We start from the raw sequence: 18,051 nt of genomic DNA on the forward strand, positions 1-18,051 counted from the left end.
ATTTCTGGGGGTTTCTGGTTCCTGAAAGGCTCAGGAAGAGCTGGAAAGACTGGAGGCTGAGACCAAACCCCGTTAACGTGGCCAGTTTTGTGACTCCCCCCGCCCCATTGCACAGACATCTGACAAGTTCTGGGTAGGGCAGGGGAAAAGGGTTGGGGAAGTGTTCAGAGGTCAAGAACGGGTGTTTATTTGAAGGAATGAAGAAACCAGGTTTAAGTAACTGATAACCCACCGGTTGGGGTGGCTAATGTAAGGAGGAGCTTTAGGCTAGGTATCAGAGACTGTAGGTTCATGTTCTACATCTGCCTTGCACAGCCTTTGTGACCTTGAGTAAGTCACCTGCCTCTTTGAACCTCAGTTTCCCCATCTAGTAAACTGGGAATGATAAGATCTGCTTTGTTTACCTCACAGGGTTGCTTTGTGGACTAAACGAGGTACTATTTGTGAAAGGCTTTGTGAAATACTGTTTTCTCTGTGACAACCAGTAGGTGAGTGGGCAGCTCATTGAATTCTCTCTCCCTCTTTCCTGTGCAGTCAGATAGTATAGTTACGGCTCTGGAAAGGATTGAAGGGGCGTCATCTGAAGTGGAGGGATGTGAAGAGGATGATGGACACCTTCTCAGGAAGGATGACAGGTCTTGGAAATAAGTGCTATGTTGTCATCAGGGATGGTTTCTGTAAGGAGACAAGGAAAACACTCTGAGTTTGTAGCAAACTGGGTGTCAGACACGGACTCTGTCCTCTTCTTCCTGGTAATAATTTGCTACTAGAAGATCCATAATTCCTTCTTTGCTTGCTCTATCAAAAAGGGAACCATATCTAAGATTTTGGAAAATCTTTCTATATCTAACCCTTCTAAGGCCTAGTAAGTGTATTCAATCTATGTTTGGGATACAACGATAAGCAAAAATAGGCAACGTTCTTCCCCTCCTGAAGCTTCCCATGGGGTGGGGTGGGGAGAAATAACCATTTTTAATTAAATAATTATACAAGTAAATGTATTATTATAAACTGTGATAAGTGTTTCTAAAGAAAGATAGCCTTGGTCTCAGATCAGAGAAGATTTTGCTAAGGAAGAAATTTGGGCAAAGATGTAGAGAATAAGTGTCAGCTGAGGGAAGCGGGAGATCAAAGGGCCTTGGAGATAAAGAGAACAGCAGAAGGGGGCATGGCAAGGTAGAAGACCCGAAAGCAGGCCAGTGTGGCTGGAGCCCTGCGGAGCAGAGAGGGGAAGGGTGTGAGATGTATTCTGGGGTCAGAACACACAGGACCATATAGCCCAGGCTGAGGAAGTTGGTATTTATCTGAGGAACAAGGGGAAGCCACTGAAGGGGTTTAAGTAGAGAGGGAAAGAAGAGAGAGAGAAGGGGAGAGAGCAAGAACCAGAGAAAGAAAGAGGGCTGATGAGATCATCATCACATTTTCCTATTGAAAGATTTCTCTGGCTCCAGTGGGGAGAACAGGCTGGAACGAATGTGAGGAGACAGTGTCCTTAACATGAGAATGTGTACCAGTTATATTGTCAAGATCATAATAACCCCAAGGCTTCTATGAGTGCTCTGTGAAATTGATAATTCCTCAGTGCTTCTAGGATAGAAATAATTGTCTCCTTTAGATCTAGTTCATGAAGCTTTCATGGGTGGTGGGATGAGGAGAAGACAAGGAATAGAGCAGAAACAGTAGGACCTCATGAAGGCTGAGTCAGGTGATGGGCAAATGGGTACTTGAGATATAGGGAGGAAAAGAAGTGGGAGTAGGAGGAGGAAAGGAAATAGGGATGACCTGGGGGGATGCAGTCAACCAACTGAAAATGAGCAGTTCACCCTCCTGCGTGCCCAGTGAGGCTGTGTGGAGGGAGATGGACCTTGCAAAGTGGGGAGATTGTGTAACTTGATGTGAACAGAGATTCCAGGCATCACATTTAAATATCACAAGTGTAGGCTGTTTTCTTAGGTTTGGATGACTGCGCCAGTCTCCTAACAGTTCCCTCTTCTTTCTCTCTTGCCCTTCTGTGGTCCACTTTCCACATGGCAGCCAGAGGGAGCTTTTAAAAACAAAGACCAGATCAGGTTATATCCCATCCTGAAACCCTGCAGTGGCTTACCAGTGCGTTTTAGAATAAAATCCAGACTCCTTCCCACAGCCTATTGCACTTTCACATGACCAGAGCCGTGCCCACCTCCCCGGCTGCTGGTCGTCCACTCTCTCACCATGCACCCCTGCACTGGCTTTCTTTCTGTTTCCTCAAAGTGGCAAGCTCCTTCATGCCCAGGACCTTCGTTCTTGTCATTGCCTCTGCCTAGGACGTTCTTCTACACGGGCCTTCTCATGACCCAACTCAAATGTCACCTCCTCAGAGTGGCTTTCCCTGACATAGTCACTCTCAGATAATCCTGTTTTATTTTCTTGATTTTTTTTTGAGGGTGAGGAAGGTTGGCCCTGAGCTAACATCTGTGCCCACTTCCTCTATTTTGTGTGTGGGCTGCCAGCACAGCATGCCTTGATGAGCGGTGCTCGGTCCGCGCCCAGGATCCAAACCCACGAACCCCTGGCTGCTGAAGCAGAGAGCACGAACTTAACCGCTATGCCACCGGGCCAGCCCCTGTTTTATTTTCTTAGTAACACTTATAACCTATCTGAAATGTTCTTGTCTTGATTTCTTATCTTTTTGAAGCTTCATGAGGGCAGGAACCAGGCAGAAAATCGTGTCACACAACACAATGCCTGGAATAAAAGAGGCACTCAGTTGCGTGAGTGATTGAATGACTGTTGCAGATCCAAAGCGTATGGGCCTCCCCTTAAGGAGCTCTTGGTCGTGTCAGGATTAGGGCAGAGCGTCAGAGGGCTGTTGCTCGGTTACACAGAAACTCTCCCTTCTGTGCTGCTGTGCTTTTGCTCAACTGTTCCAGCTGGAAAATCTTTCTCTTCCTCTCCACCTAGAATATTCCATTTTAACATTCAAGGTCTGGCTCCATATCATTATCAGAATTTGTTACTCAGTCTTGTCTGCTCACCACACCCACCAAGTGCTGTCACTTCTCCCACTCCTTATTGTGGAATATGCATGTTCTTGTCTGCTGCTAACCTGACAGCTCCCTTTGATGTTGTTGTTTATATAAGTTAGCTTTTACTGAGTGCTTGCCGTGTGCCAGGCACTGGGCTAAGTGCTTTCCATGCGTTATCTCATTTAATTCTCTCTGTAACCTTGCGAGTGGTATGCCTTTATTATCTCCATTTTTCAAATGAGGAAACCAAGACCGAGAGAGGTGAAGTAAGTTCAGTGAGTGGCACAGCTGCCCTTCTCCAAAGGACTTGCCCCTCGTCACTCTGTGTTACTGGGGCTTGTGTCTTTGACACCGAGACCAGTGCCTGGGTCAGAAGATGTGTGCAAGGTGTGCGCAGGCTGTGTTAGGGTGGGAAGAGACTGGATGAGGGAGGCCACAAGGAGGCTGCTATTTCGGATGAATGAATGAAGGCCTGCATTACTGAACTTTGATGAGACCTCTGGAGGTGGTTATTGAAATTGTAGGAGTCACTGAGCTCTTAAAGGGGTAGTAATGGAGGAAGAAGATCAGAAACTTCAGGGAGAGCCCCTGGTTTGAACTGGAGCTGGGACGTCTGGTAGCTTCACAGTTCTCCTGATCAGCACTTTCAGAACCGAGCAGAAAGAAGTGCTGGAGGAGAAGGCTGGAGAGGTCGGAACTGTCAGCATTTGAGCCCAGGGCTGCTGGGGCCTGCAAGGAGGTTCAGGGAACGTGGAAGTGGTGAAAGGAGCAAGTGAGTTTGGCTTTTATGTGAATCTGGCCTGCTCAGAATGGAAAATTTTGCAGAAATCTTCAGAATAACAAACCCTGGTAAATGGGTGATAATTGGGAAGCGTGGCCCATGATGGGAAGAGAGTCCCGTCTTCTGTGGACTGAAGAAGTTCTGAGAGTTCCTGATGGGGACCTGAATGCTAGCGCCCAATGACTCTGGCACATGTTGGAGCTTACTAAATATTTGCTGAGCGAATGAATGAATGGCTCTGTAGAGAGCAGGTCAGCTGTTGTGAGGATCACGGTCAGTTTATGGTAAGCAGTCAGTAAATATTTGCTGAATGTTATTGAACAAAAGTATCAGCCATAGCAGTTTCTCCTCTCACCACGCGGCAGTGTGCAGTCCATGCTCCTCCGCCCTCTCCCAACACACCAGGTGTTCTTTCCCTCTGGGGGACTTGAGAATGTGAGCATTCTCTTTGCTTGGCTTTCCCAGCTCTACTGGAGAGCTTCAGTAGAAGAGGTGTGGGCTGTCGTGCCAAGCAGAGAATTGAGACAGTCTGGGCGACAATTCAGGCTGCGAATTTACTTCCTTCAAAATTTGTAGGTAATTGTCTTAGCTCGTGGTTTGTCTTGGCAGGGTAGATGGGCTCTCAGTCAAGCCTGTCATGGTGGTAATCAGGACACAGAAAAGCAACTGTGTTTCTTCTAAATCTGCTGCTAGGTAACAACAACCAACCTTAGATAATGGAGAGGCTGGTTGTTTCCTGTAAGGCAGTGACAAGTTTACTCTGATCTTGGTAGTTAGGAAGCCATTATGTGTATATTAGTTTCTATTGTTGCCATAATAAATTACCACAAATTTAGTGGCTTAAAAGAACACAAATTGATTATGTTACAGTTCTATAGTCAGAAGTCCAACTCAGGTCTTGTTGGACTAAACTCAAAGTCTTGGCGGGGCTGTGTTTGCTTCTGGAGACTGAGAGAATCTGTTTCCTGGACTTCTTTAGCTTCTAGAGGCTGTCTGCATTCCTCGGTTCATAGTGCCCGTCCTCCATCTTCAAAACCAGCAACATAGCATGTCTTGGACCCTGCTTTGGCATCTCTTTCTCTCCCTCTACTCTTCTGTCTCCCTCTTCCACTTTTAGGGATTCATGTGATTACATTGAGCCGGATAAGCTTGTATCTTAAGGTCAGCCGATGAGCAACCTTACTTCTGTCTGCAGCCTTAATTCCCCATTGCCGTGTAAGGTAACATAGTCACGCAGTCTAGGGATTAAGATGAGCGTATCTTTCGGGGCCATTATTCTGCCTGTTGCAGTGTACTAACTAGGAGTCTGTACTGAACAGGAGTGACTCCAGTGGGGTTCAATAGAAGAATCGCTGAGAAACCAGAGCCACTGGGGGCGTTTAGGCCCCTTGCAGGCTGCTGAAGAGTCAAAAGAGGAAGCTCGTGGACACTCAGGAGCTCACGGCCACTGTGAAAAGGTCTGGGAGAGCTGCACAAGTCCCGTGGAACCTTCTCTTCTTGCTATAGGGTGTCCACATTCAGTGAGGAAGTCACACTGAGGGCGTTAGAAAGTCGGGCATCTGTGGGTCAGAGTGAGTGACGGGATCTACCAGGGGCCGGGCTTCATAGGCTTTGCTGAATGTGAAGAGCGAGATGGAAGTGAGTAAGGAGATGGAGAACTATTGGAAATCTGGTCAGTAAAGGGGTAGTTTGAAGTCTAAGGTTCTGGAGCGCGAAGGACTTAGGAAGGTGGTAATGTGGATCTTGAGCTATTCTCACTGGGACAGTAATCCGTGATTAGATGACCTGAGCTCTCTAAAATGACCAGGTTCTTTGCCTTTGGTAATATTAGCATAAATGTTAATATAAGAAGCCAGAGAGACCTGAGTTGGAGTTCTTCCTGTCCCACTCAGCTCTTGTGAAATCTTGCATAGCCTTGATTGGGACGTTGCGAGGAATAATTGCAGTAATATACGTAGAGCACAATGCTAGGTATGTAGTAAGTGCTCAATAAATACTAATTGTGTCAATTCAGTTTGCTGATTAGAAACCATGGAAGTCACTTCTATATTTAAAAATGGTTAAATGCATCAGAACTCAATAAACCCTTGACTCTTTTTTTGTTGTTGGGGGAGGTGGAGAGAGGAGGGGTGGGAGGGTGTTACTTACCATCTCTGTTTATTGGATCCTTAGGAGAAAAGATGAAGGGGATCTTGGGAGGTGAAAAGTCAGAGACTGACTGCAGGAAAGGAGGCAGAGCTGAGTTTGGGGGACTTTCACCCCCCAGGTCCAGAGTGGAGCAGCAGGGCAGGCGTGTCAGGGGTTCGGCTCAAGGTGGGCTCCCCTGCCTGCGCCCTTCCCCTCCCCTGCAGCCTCCGTGGCTGCTTCCAGGAGCTGGAGCCATTATGTAAAACTCAGCCCTGCTCCAGCCTTTTAATTTGTCCATTAACTGTTAAGTGAGAATCTGGTCTGCTACTCAGCTATAATTCATTCATTTTTCAAGGCTCATAGCAGTGCTTTCTCTCTCAAGACGTGCCTTGCAGTTTCAGTGTTCTAATGTGTGGTTAACCCCCTTAGTTCTTTTTGTTGTATCTAGTCCTTGAGGAAGGCACCCACATCAATTCACATTTATGGAGTGGGTCAGTGTCAGTGAGCTGGGAGGAAGCACAGAAAAGAGAAGACTCAGAAACAGGGCGTTTTCTCTAGATCACCCTTCTTTCCTGCTCTCTTTCCCTCCCTCCCGCCTTTCCTTTTTCTCCTAAACTTATATAATGTGGTTCTCATGATTTTAATCTTTTCTGAGTCAGAAACTCCCCTGAGAATCTGCTGAAGGTCACAGACCCTCTCCCAAGAAAAGTGCACGCTCATTCGTAGCCCATTCATGGGAATCTTAGCAATCCGTGGTTAAGAAATCCTGTCTGCCGTAGACAATAACGGTGTCAGAGGAAGGAAGAGCCATCTGGTGAGGAATCTGCAGCAGGCACGGACCCCTGAGACTTGATGTTCCCTTCTTTTCATTTTTATATGATTTTAAACAAACTTTGTGTATATTTGAAATTTATGGAACATTTCAAGCGTATACCAAAGTAGAGAGACTTAAATCAATCATCATGTACGCATGACCTGGCTTCAACAATGAACACACACCTATATTGTTTCATCTGTGTCTCCACCCACTCTCCAAATCTCAGACATCATATCATTTCATCAGTAAAAACTTCAGTAGGTATCACTGGAGATTAAGGACTCTTTTTTTTTTTTGAGGAAGACTAGCCCTTAGCTAACATCCGCTTCCAATCCTTCTCCTTTTGCTGAGGAAGATTAGCCCTGAGCTAAGATCTGTGCCGGTCTTCATCTATTTTATATGTGGGATGCCTGCCACAGCATAGCTTGATGAGCAGTGCATAGGTCTGCACCCAGGATCTGAACCTGTGAACCTGGGCCACCCGGGCTGCTGAAGCAGAGTGCACCAACCTAACCACTACACCACTGCGCCTGCCCCTAAGGATTCTTTTTTTAATGATGTAACTACCATATCACAATATTGTTATTATACTTAAAAATGAACAATTCCTTAATATAATCAAATACCCATTGAGTTGTTTAAGTTTCTGAGTGCCTTATAATTTTTTTAATAGTTGGCTTATTGGAACCAGGATACAAATAAGGTCCGCACGTTCACATTCAAGCCTGACCTTTCAAAAGCCTTGGCTAATGGTGTTTTACAGGGGTTCTGTTTTCTTTGGCAAGACAAAGAAAGTGGACGCACATTTATTCAGTGAATTTAGGCTGTGATTAACCAATCTAAATTAAGGAAACAAACAACAAGTTGATTTTTCAACCTGAATTTTTCAGATGATTGAGCTTGTTCTTCGTATTTGCTTCTATAGTCCAGAGTCAAGGACTCAGTCCTCCCTCCCTCCCTCCAGATTCTCTGCATTCTCTGCTGTGTCAGGTGTCTGCACGGTACTAAGCATTGTAATTAACTGGTCCGTGTTCTCTGGATATTACAGACCTGTGGGGAAGCCAACATGAAAAATTATTCATATATATGTATATTATTTATGTGTATATGAATAATTTATTATTATATGTAAATAATGAAACATATTATAGCGTATTAACTTTTCATTATTATATGTATATAATATATATGTATATAGATAGATAATTTTTAATGCATATGAATATATATGAAGTTTTATGAGAAAACATATGATCATGTGATAAAGAAAGAGTTCAGAAAAATAAATATTCATTCATCAAAATTTATTGGATACTTACCACATACTGGACATTGTGTTAGGTGGTAGATGGATGGTGGTAAATATAAGACACAGTACCCACCATCCTGGAACTTATGGAAGGGCAGGCTACTTGCAATGGTAAGCTACTGTGTTGGACTCTGGGAGAACATAAAGATGAAAATATGTGGCTCCTGCTGTCAGGGAATTCATGATCTAAAAGATAAGCTAGGTAAACAAATAATAAATAAGTCTATAATAAAAGCAAGTATTTTCCATCTAAAAGTTATTTCTGAGAAAGGAGGGTATTTACAACTAAGATGGCAGTGAAACTGACATGCTCTGGAAAATGGACTCAAAGCACCTATGGTGATGAGGAAGAAGTCACTGATGATAGAGATGCATTTGAAGATTTTGAATAACATTCTTTTATAAAATGTAAGAGAGAAAATAATATTTCTAAGTTAATTTATTATTTTACCTATATGTAATTTTTCTGTGTCATCTGTATACGTACTGCAGTGTGCATCACTAAAAGGTGAAGATTCTTAAGAAAACAAGCACAGTACCACCTAAAGAGAAAGTAGCAATTTCTGTAATATCATGAGATCTAGTCGATATTCATATTTCTAATCGTCTCATATGTCATAACTTTTAAGAAGTAACTGAAAAAATGATTTCAGTTAGTTAGTTTGAATCATGATTCAGATAAAGTCTCCACATTGTGATTGGTTCGTTGTTTCTTTTAACTCTTGGTTTCACCTTGCTCTTTCCCTGTCTCCGTTTCTGTCTTTCTCTTCCTGCAGTTGTTTCTTTTTAAAAATGGGGCTGGGGAGAGAGTTTGTTCTATAGTTTCCCACGATCTGGGTTCTGCGGATTGTATTCCTGTGGTGGTATTTTTAATGGGACGCTGTTTCACTGTATTTTCAGTAAATTGGTATTTGGATTTAAAGACTTGATCAGATTTGGGGACAATTTATTTGGTAAGATTACCTCATGGGTGGTGATACGGTCTCCCATTAGGAGGCATGTAATGCCTGGTTGTCTCTTTTTTTGTGATGTTAGTGGCCGTTGAAAATCAATGCAATCCATTAGGGAGGCAAAAGGGCAGTGTTCTAATTCTAACATTCCTCAATCATTTATTCTCTTCTATAATAAGAAACTTCTCTCATCGCTATGGTACCTTTCTATGGTACAGTTTATATAGGAAAACCAGGATAAATTTTTACCAGTTGTCAAAGTCATGAGTAGGGGTATTAGCATTATCCTCCAATGGGGGCCAATTAGTTAATTTTTAAAGTGACCTTATGAACTCGTGGATTTTAACATATTTGACATATTCAATCTGTTGCAGTTATCACTCTTATTGATGCTAAATTGTCCTATTTTTGGCAAGGGACCTCTGTAAGTTGGCCCGTGTCCTTTTGACATAACCCTAGTTGTCTGAGTGCCTTTTAGTAGAAGATGGTATTTTAAGAGACCACAGTGTAGATGCTAATGATCCTCATGGCTCCTGGCCGATCATTTTTTCTAGGCCTTTTGAGTGGACAGAGCTGGAAAATAGAAATTTATAACTTTAAAACATTTAAAGATAAAAATGCTTCATATATTCTTGTTGATACTTCCAATTCAAATTTTGGACTCCATGGTTTTTCCCTAACTTCTGTCTTACAACTGTACCCTTTTCACCCCTGCTGAGGATCCCAGTTCTCAGTCACCTGGAGAGTGACAGAATAAGTTCACAGAATCAGTTTGTTTTATCTCGCAATACACAACTGTCTCAGAATGGTGACACTGGCACTACAAACGACAATACGATAAGTAAAAAGTAGTTTAAGATCTTTTAAAATTCTTTTTTCCTTAGAGTACATGCCAGTAAGGCCATTCTGTCAGTTTGTTATGTTTTAATGTTACTTGGAATAATTTCTCTTGGAATAGTTATGCCATCAATTTGGCATTTGCTTTCATTTTGTTTTTGATTTCTGGGAATTGCTTTTAAAAGTTTAATTTTGTTTTAAAGTTATGTAAAATATTTACAAAATAAGGTATATTCAAAGAAGTCTCGTTTCTGCCCTTATCTCTTCTACCTATTTCCCTCCTTCCTCTATAGGTAACTGTTTAAAAAAGGCTTTTATGGGTTGTTCTTCCTTTGTGTGTTTTTACATATAAACAGATGCATATACTCCAACACCCTTTCTTAGATAAAAGGAAATTATACAGTTTTCTCCATCTTGCTTTTTAAATTTAATATTATATCTTGGAGATTATTCCGTGGTAGTAATAATATGTAATTAGAATATGTCTATAAAACTAAAATCATAAATAAAATGCTGTAAGTAGCCATTTGACTACTTCGTCTACTTCCTTTAAATTTGTTTATTCAAGTTGGCCTCAAGAAACTTTTTTTGAATCTTCTCATTGGGACAATGGATTGCCTTATGTTTAGAGTTGCCTTATTTGGGGGTATAGATGATAACTAAAAAATAGTAAAATTAGAACAGTAAGCTGGCAATTTGAGCAGGATCTAGGGGGTGGTGAGGATTTGAGTGCTGGAGAGTTGGGGAAGGGGCATGTGAGATGACCGGGCAGGGTGAGCAAAGGCACGGAGGTGGGAAAGTGCCTGGCGCCTGTGGAATCAGCGAGCCTGGCTGGAGCTGCGGGGCTGGTCAGGGAAATAGACTGGCAGGGAAAGCAGCTAAGATTTTTTTGAAATAGTTCACTGTCTTGGTAAGGTAAGTGCCATTGTCCTCATTCTTTTTTTTTTAAAGAAATCAGTACTTTTTTTTTTTTTTTTTAAAGATTTTATTATTTCCTTTTTCTCCCCAACGCCCCCCCGGTACATAGTTGTATATTCTTCGTTGTGGATTCTTCTAGTTGTGGTATGTGGGACGCTGCCTCAGCGTGGTTTGATGAGCAGTGCCATGTCCGCACCCAGGATTCGAACCAACGAAACACTGGACCGCCTGCAGCGGAGCGCGCGAACTTAACCACTCGGCCACGGGGCCAGCCCCTGTCCTCATTCTTTTAACAAGATTTATTGCGCACCTACTCTGTGAAAAGTCTGTGCAGGGTGCTGGGGAAACAGTGGTGAGCAAGGCGGATATGGTCCCTGCCTTAAGGAGCAGAGATGTTGCATTACTAAGGGGAAGTACAGTGTGCTGTGAGGGTGTGTCAGCGGGAGGGCCCAGCTTAGGTCAGAAGAGGGGCAGGCAGGGAAGGCTTCTGAGAAGGGCAATTAGGCCGAGGTCTGTGGGCTGATGAGTAAGATGGCTGCTGTGGTGCAGGTGAGGGTGGCAGGGAGATGGTGATAGTTCTAGGCAGAGGGAGCAGCACTCAGGGAAGAAAGTGAGTGTGGTTCTAGAACTGAAAAAATGTCCAGTGTGCCGGAAAGGAGTGGGAAGTGTGGGATAGAGTGGATGGGAGATGAGAGTGAATTCGAGAGAAATTGCAAAAGAGGTCTTGATGAGAAAAGGGGACTGTTTCCCTGAAGGTGTTTAATAGACACTCAATATATGTGGAATGGATGAATAAATAAGCTTGGGATTTCAAAGGTGGACTAAGAACTGACGGTGCCGTGGGCTGAAGGAAGTAAATGAGTGCAGGTTGCTAGTTTGGGAAGGAAGATTTGTTTGGTTGTAGACACGTGGATCTTGAGATACGGCATCCCAGTGGGTTGTCGAATACGGAGCCCCACAGTTTCAGGCTGTTGACACTGTAAAACTCAGTGTGAGGTAGAGCGCTCTTCCTGGGGAATTACGGTTCGAGGAAGAAGAAGAGCCTTAGGAGGAGACAGAGGAGATCTGGTCAGAGCAGCAGGATGGAGAACTTCAAGGACAGAGTGGTACACAGCCTCAAATGCTGCAGAGACATCAAGGAGACCAGTTTATACCAAATAAGACAATGTGGTTGACACCACTTACAAGATGCCAACATGGTTGACAGATGTACAGGTGGAGAGGGGAGGCGGGAGATCCGCAGTCACAAGACCTGGGCTCGGTCCTGGCTCTGCCTCTTACCGCATTTGTGACCTGGGGCAATAATTAGTTAATGTTCTCTGAGTCTCAGGCTGCACATTTATAAAATGAGAAAGAAAATGGCTGCCATGTTTGCGTCTCAAAGTTATTGTGAGGTTCAAATTAAAAATATATGTAAACCATTGTGTCTTCCCGCTCAAGTGTTACATAAATGGTCTGGCGTACACACAGTACTTAAACGAGTGCTTGAATGAATGTGTGGCTCTTGCTATGACTACTTATTTCTGTTTCGACAGAGACCAGATGAAGAAGCTGTGGTGGATCAGGGGGGGACCAGCACAATCCTCAACATTCACTATGAGAAAGAAGAGTTGGAAGGTAGGAAGCGCTGCTCTGTGTAATGCGGGAAATTAGCGAGAGGCAGCCTGGTGAGGGGAAACAGCTTTGCCATCAGGAGACCTGGGTTTGAGTCCTAACTCTTTCTCACTAGCTGTCAGACCTTGGGGGAAAATCACTTCATTTCCTTTAGCATCAATTTCCTCGTCTGTTAAGTAAAAGTAGAGATGATAATACCTGTTTTACTATTAGGATCTAATAGACAGCATGTGAGACGATGCACTGAGCACTGTAAAGTCTAATACAAATATTAATAAATAACCTATTCCTTGAGAATGTGAAGTGCTCAGATCAGTTTAGTGTTTCTTGACAATTGCCTAGAAATATAGATATGTACAAAATTTTTAAAGAAAATAAAATACAAATAGTTCTAAAAATTCATTTTTTACCCCATCCTGTTTTTACCCCATTTCTATTGTTTGCTCTTCCCATTGTAACTATATCCATTTCTGCCCTGGTGTTTTCATCTAAATAAGAAAAGGGAAAATACGTACACACCTATAGCACGTTCTTTAAGAGTTCATAGCACAGAGTTGTATAAAAACCCAACTGAAGTGGAAGGGAAGGAAGAGGCATTTTAATTGGCTTCCTCTGTCTAGTTTACCTTAGTAAAGCTCCTCTTCCTTTCTCTCCTCCCCCACCCTCAGCTCCCCACATGACCATAGTGTGGTGTCCTTCTGCTTTCCCTTCTCCCACGGGGCCTAGTTTCCTGATAAGTGGTGACGCTCTGTTTGATTAAAGAAAGGCTCGTGTGCACCATGGCTTTAATGAGAACCCACATGTGGTTCAAAAGCCTTGGTGAAATCTCGGCAGCCTCTCCCACAATGTTGAAGGCGATGATGCAGCAATTTTCTAATGACTGAGACAGCGTGTGAAATGTTCCCTCCGTACTGCTTGTTCCTGTGACGTCTTTTTCATCAAAGTTGTGCAATCCCCAGAGAAAACTTGTCCTTTGGATAGAGAAAGTGAAAGCTGTGGAGGCTGACTCAGCCTCTGGGTCTGTTACCGTGAGAACTTAGGTGGGTGGCTCTGTGGAGGTCAGTGCAGTTCAGGTATATCAAGGTTAAGGTTTCCAAGTTATTTTGACCAGATAGAAGAAAAGCCAGCGTGGGTTTCAGCAATTGGGAGAAAGCGGAAGAAGGAAAGGGTGTGGAGGCAAGAGGCTAACATTTGTTGAATGCCCCTTGTGTGTAGGCATTTGGCTAGGCATTGCTACAAGTTGTCTTTTTTATCTTCACAGCAACCCAGGCAGGTAGGTATCGTCTCTATTGTACGTGGTGGGAAACTGCTCAGGGTCATCTAGCCTAATGGCAGGTGAGACTGAGATGGAATTCTGCTCTTTCTACTCTGCCACACTGCCCAGCACTGGCCACCCAACCTCAACGTCTTGCTGCATCATATAAACATTTTTATGTATTGCCCCATCTTTCCTTCTACCCTGATCATCCTATTGCCCGTCCACCCTCTCCTTGTAACCTGGGGGCACTGTTGCTCTCAGTGTGGTGGTCTGGGCCCACTAGATGTTTGCCCTCAGCAAGGAGGTAACCGTTTGTGAACACTTTTGTCTACTGGAAATAGAATAATAAACCTGGGCAAACTCTCTTGGGTCCTGAGGACTGGGTTCCATCGGCAGAGGTCAGCTGAGTGATTGGCAGGAGGAGCGTCTCAAGAGGACATCATCTATTCCTTATACATTCCCCATTTTGCTGTAAAAGAAAGCCATCTATGATGATGGCATTGCTAGAGGATAGTACGTTGGGAAATGGCCCTTTATACATAGACGTTTTTGAAACCCTAGCATCTTATGAATCTTATTTCTATTAGCACTTTTTAAGAAAAGCACTATAGGCAAATGGAGGACAAATGGTGACCACTCCTCAGACCTGATGCAGTTCTAGAGTAGCTCTGGAGAGGAGAAGAGGGCGTTGGGGTTTGCCATAGGATGGGCCGTGCTGTGGGCTCACCCTGACTCACTCCGAGAGCAGCCCTGGGGCTCAGTGAGGCTGCTCTCGGGGAGGTGTTGTCTCTTGAAGGCGTGGAATAAAATCAGTCCCACTTTGATGGAAGACAAGTGAATTGTGTTCTGATTCAATGTGTATGCCGTGATACAAAGATCTGTGGCTGCAGATAAATCTCTGGGTCTTCCTTCTCCTTTATTCCATACCCTCTGCTCCCCATGACACGAAGCAGTCCCCCTCCTATTTTCAGAACTACTTCTGAGATTTAGTCTGCAGTCGTTGTTGGAGACTTTGGTAGATGTGAGTCTTTTTGCATAAGTTCATTCCATCAGTAGGAGAAGGTGCATTAAACCATGACGTTGCTTTTTTTATGTATGGGAAGAGTCAAAAGCAAACGTTAGAAGAGATTTCCAAAGATAAACTCACGCAGAGCAATAGTGCATGCTGTGCTTCAGTGGCCTCTCCTAGTTCCAGAGGAACACAGGGCAGTTGCTTTAGTTAGAGGAGTGGCTTTTCCCGTTTTTTCTGGCAGATCATTATTCCTGATTAACTACTAAACCTGTGAGTCCTAGAGTAAGTATAGTGCCTTCTAATAAGTTTTTAATAGAGGTAGGAGCCATTTGGTCATATTTATAGGTTAAAAAAAAAGGCTTGCACCTGTTCCACATGTTGGATTCACCCCGTGGTTATTGACTTTGAGTCATCCTGTAGCCCAGGGGAGCGGAACACCCTTTTGTCTGTGCTGATGAGTTCTGTGTGCCTGCTCGGGAAGCAGCATGTATGGAATGCACTGTAAGTTGGTGTATCTTCATCACCAGTCAGTCTCTATCTGTGATGGGTGGGTCACACTGTGATTCTGTCCTGCTCCACGAGATTCAGTCCCCGTTCTCTAATGATTGCTTTCTGTATATGTATACCTACTTATTTTTAAAAATATACACTAATGTTACATCTTTCCCATAAATTTTACCAAATGAATACTTGTCTTTGCACACAGATAGCCCCCAAAGAGTAGTTTTGGTAATGACTGGAAAGAAGAATAGAGAATGAGATGGAAAGGAGGTGGCATTTGGGTGAGTTGGTAGGTCGATGAGGGGAAGGAAGACTGTGGGTGGGAAAATAGTTGAACGGCCAGCAGTGACCACAGGGGTAGTTCCGTGAAGTTACTGGACTGCAGAATCTGGGTAGATGGACTGGGTTTTATTGGTGCTATATTCGTTTCCTAGCGTCCATTTGTTTGTCCTCTTCTCTGCTGATTTCACTTAGAAAATCTAAGTCCCTGTTTCTGAGTCCCTGGCCTAGAAACTGATGCCTAATTTTCTGACAGCCGCTTGGTCCTTCTTAGCTCCGCCCCCCGCTGGGGCTTGTTTTCATTTCTGCCTTTCTCTCTGGTGTTTTCAAAAGGCACGCGCTGTGGTTGGCTAATGTTTGTGAGAATTGATTGGACCAAAAAAACTTCCTAGAGAAGGCAGAGCTTTCCTTCTCTAAGATTTCAGCGTTACCTTACTTCCCACAGAGCCATCAAAGGCGTCTGATAACAGATGGAGATGCAGTAGGACTCCACAGGGCTGGGAGGTGATGCTCATTAGCCTGGTAAAGAGGAGAAGCTGGGGGAGGAAAGCGAGGCAGGCTGAAATGCAGGAATTTCACATGAGAGGGCCAACTCTTCTCAGTAAAGTATGAGGTGAGGTCACTGCTTAGAGAGAGGAACCATGGATAAGGCTGTGGATTTGAAGACAGTGGCTAAAGACTGGAACAGCTTCTGTGGTGGAAGATGTGGGGGGCCTGAGACCTAGGGTGCTGAGCAGCAGTAACTGGGCAGAAATGGGAGAAGACCAAGGCTCTGTGTATCCTTGATGCTACTGATTCTGGGCTCCAGCCTTGGTGGAGGAGGTGAGACAGGTCTGGAAGTGGTGAACAGAACAAGATAAGGTTTATAGAAGGAATGAGGGAGTAGGAAAGGAGGAACTGGAGAATAATGCTTCTGGGTCATTTATTTTCTCCTGTTCCCTCTTTTTGTACAGAAGTTAATATCTCTCCCTATAACCCCAGCCTCGTGCTCCTCACGATTTGTAATTAGTCTCTCATTTGTATTCTAGATTGCGTATTCTACAATGCAGAAAAAAAAATAATGGAAACTGATCCTAGAATGTATTGGCTGCTAAAATTTATTCAAGGAATTGTGTTACACATTTTACATACATTATCTTATTTACTGCTCAAACTTCTGAGTTTAAATAATAAGCTTTTAGTATCCTTTTAAAAAATTTTCTCTGGGAAAGATTCACCCTGAGCTACTATCTGTTGCCAATCTTCCTCTCTCTCTTTTTTTCCCTCCCCAAAGCCCCAGTACATAGCTGTATATTCTAGTTGTAGGTCCTTCTACTTCTGTGTGAGCCACTGCCACAGCATGGCTACTGACGGATGAGTGGTGTGGTTCCGTGCCCGGGAACTGAACCTGGGCCGCCAAAGCAGAGCCTGCTGAACTTTAACCACTGGACCATCAGGGCTGGCTCTGATATTCTTTTTTAAAGACAGAGGTAGATTAGATATTAGATAACTTGTTCCAGGTCACACAGCTAGTGAATGATGAAGTCAAGTTTTGGCTGCAGGCAGGTTGACGAGCACTTACCCACTTTCCTAAGCTGCCTCCCTGCCAAGACCGGCTGCAGGTGTCACCTAGTGACTCTATTGCTTTTTTTCAATTGCTCAAATTGTTGTAATAACAACTAGCATCTGTACTGGCCTTGTTGTTAGTGCTGTGGGGGAAGTTGCAACTCCTAGCAACCCTGTGGACAGCAGAGCGGAACCCTGCCTGGTCTTTTTGCACCATCCTCTCACCTTGCAGCGCTGTATCAGACAACGCTCTGCTGCTGTTCACAGGGTTTTCATGGCCAACCTTTTCAGAAGTGGGTGGTCAGGTCCTTTTTCCTAGTCTTAAATCTCTACTGACACCTGTCCACCACAGGTGACCCTGTTGGTATTTGAAATGCCTGCGGCATAGCTTTAATCACCACAAAGCCAAAACACACAGCCACCACAGTATGACAACTGACAGTTCCCTGACTGGGGAAACAACCCAGGCCGTGGCAATGAGAGCCCCGAATCTTAACCATTAGACCATCAGGGCTTTGCAAATCATGTTCTTGCACATTATTTCCTTTGATGTTAACACTCCTGGAGGTTTGCTGCTGCGTGCAGGACGAAGGAGACCTTCAACTGCAAGGTCTCTGCATCTTTAGTCCTGGAAGCCTTCGAAGTTTGGTCACTCCAGAGTTGTGACCAGGCCAAAGAACTGGAATTTTTTTTCCTCTCTTAAATACTAGACTCCTTTTACTAAAGGAGTTCTCTCTACAGGCCTTCTGCTTCTTTTCAGGTCACAGAACTCTGTACGTGGGGGTTCGGATGCCGCTGGGCCGGCAGAGCCATCGGCACCACCGAGCCCATGGCCAGAAGCACCGGAGACGAGGGCGGGGCAAAGGAGCCAGCCAGGGGGAGGAAGGCCCAGAGGCCCTGGCCCACGGTAACACCCTCGGGAGAGAGGGGGCGTGTGGGGAGGGGGGTGCTCGGTGAGGCTGAGGGAAGGTGTGATGAACCTCAAGCAGGGGGTCTTGGTTCTACAGCCTTCTGTAGAGTTTTCAGAGCTTGCATCCAAGAAGAAATGCCTCTAAGAATCAAAGTATCTTCCTGAAAACTTAACAGTTCAGGCCCCCC

General features: G+C 44.3%; 1 protein-coding gene across 5 annotated transcripts in view; it reads left to right on the plus strand.

Annotated features, from left to right (window-relative positions):
- SLC4A8 (solute carrier family 4 member 8) overlaps positions 1 to 18,051 on the plus strand; it is a 61,754-nt gene that overhangs the window by 639 nt on the left and 43,064 nt on the right. For 4 of the 5 annotated variants that reach the window (XM_008512215.2, XM_070621347.1, XM_008512209.2 and 1 more), the window contains exons 2-3: positions 12,280 to 12,361; positions 17,714 to 17,860. In XM_008512215.2, the coding sequence (XP_008510437.1) occupies positions 12,280 to 12,361; positions 17,714 to 17,860 (229 nt within the window). Of the gene's footprint in view, positions 1 to 411; positions 489 to 12,279; positions 12,362 to 17,713; positions 17,861 to 18,051 lie in introns of all 5 variants that reach the window. The other variant, XM_070621348.1, reaches the window with a different exon arrangement.

Source organism: Equus przewalskii, chromosome 5 (assembly GCF_037783145.1).
Source record: "Equus przewalskii isolate Varuska chromosome 5, EquPr2, whole genome shotgun sequence".
Lineage (NCBI taxonomy): Eukaryota > Metazoa > Chordata > Mammalia > Perissodactyla > Equidae > Equus > Equus przewalskii.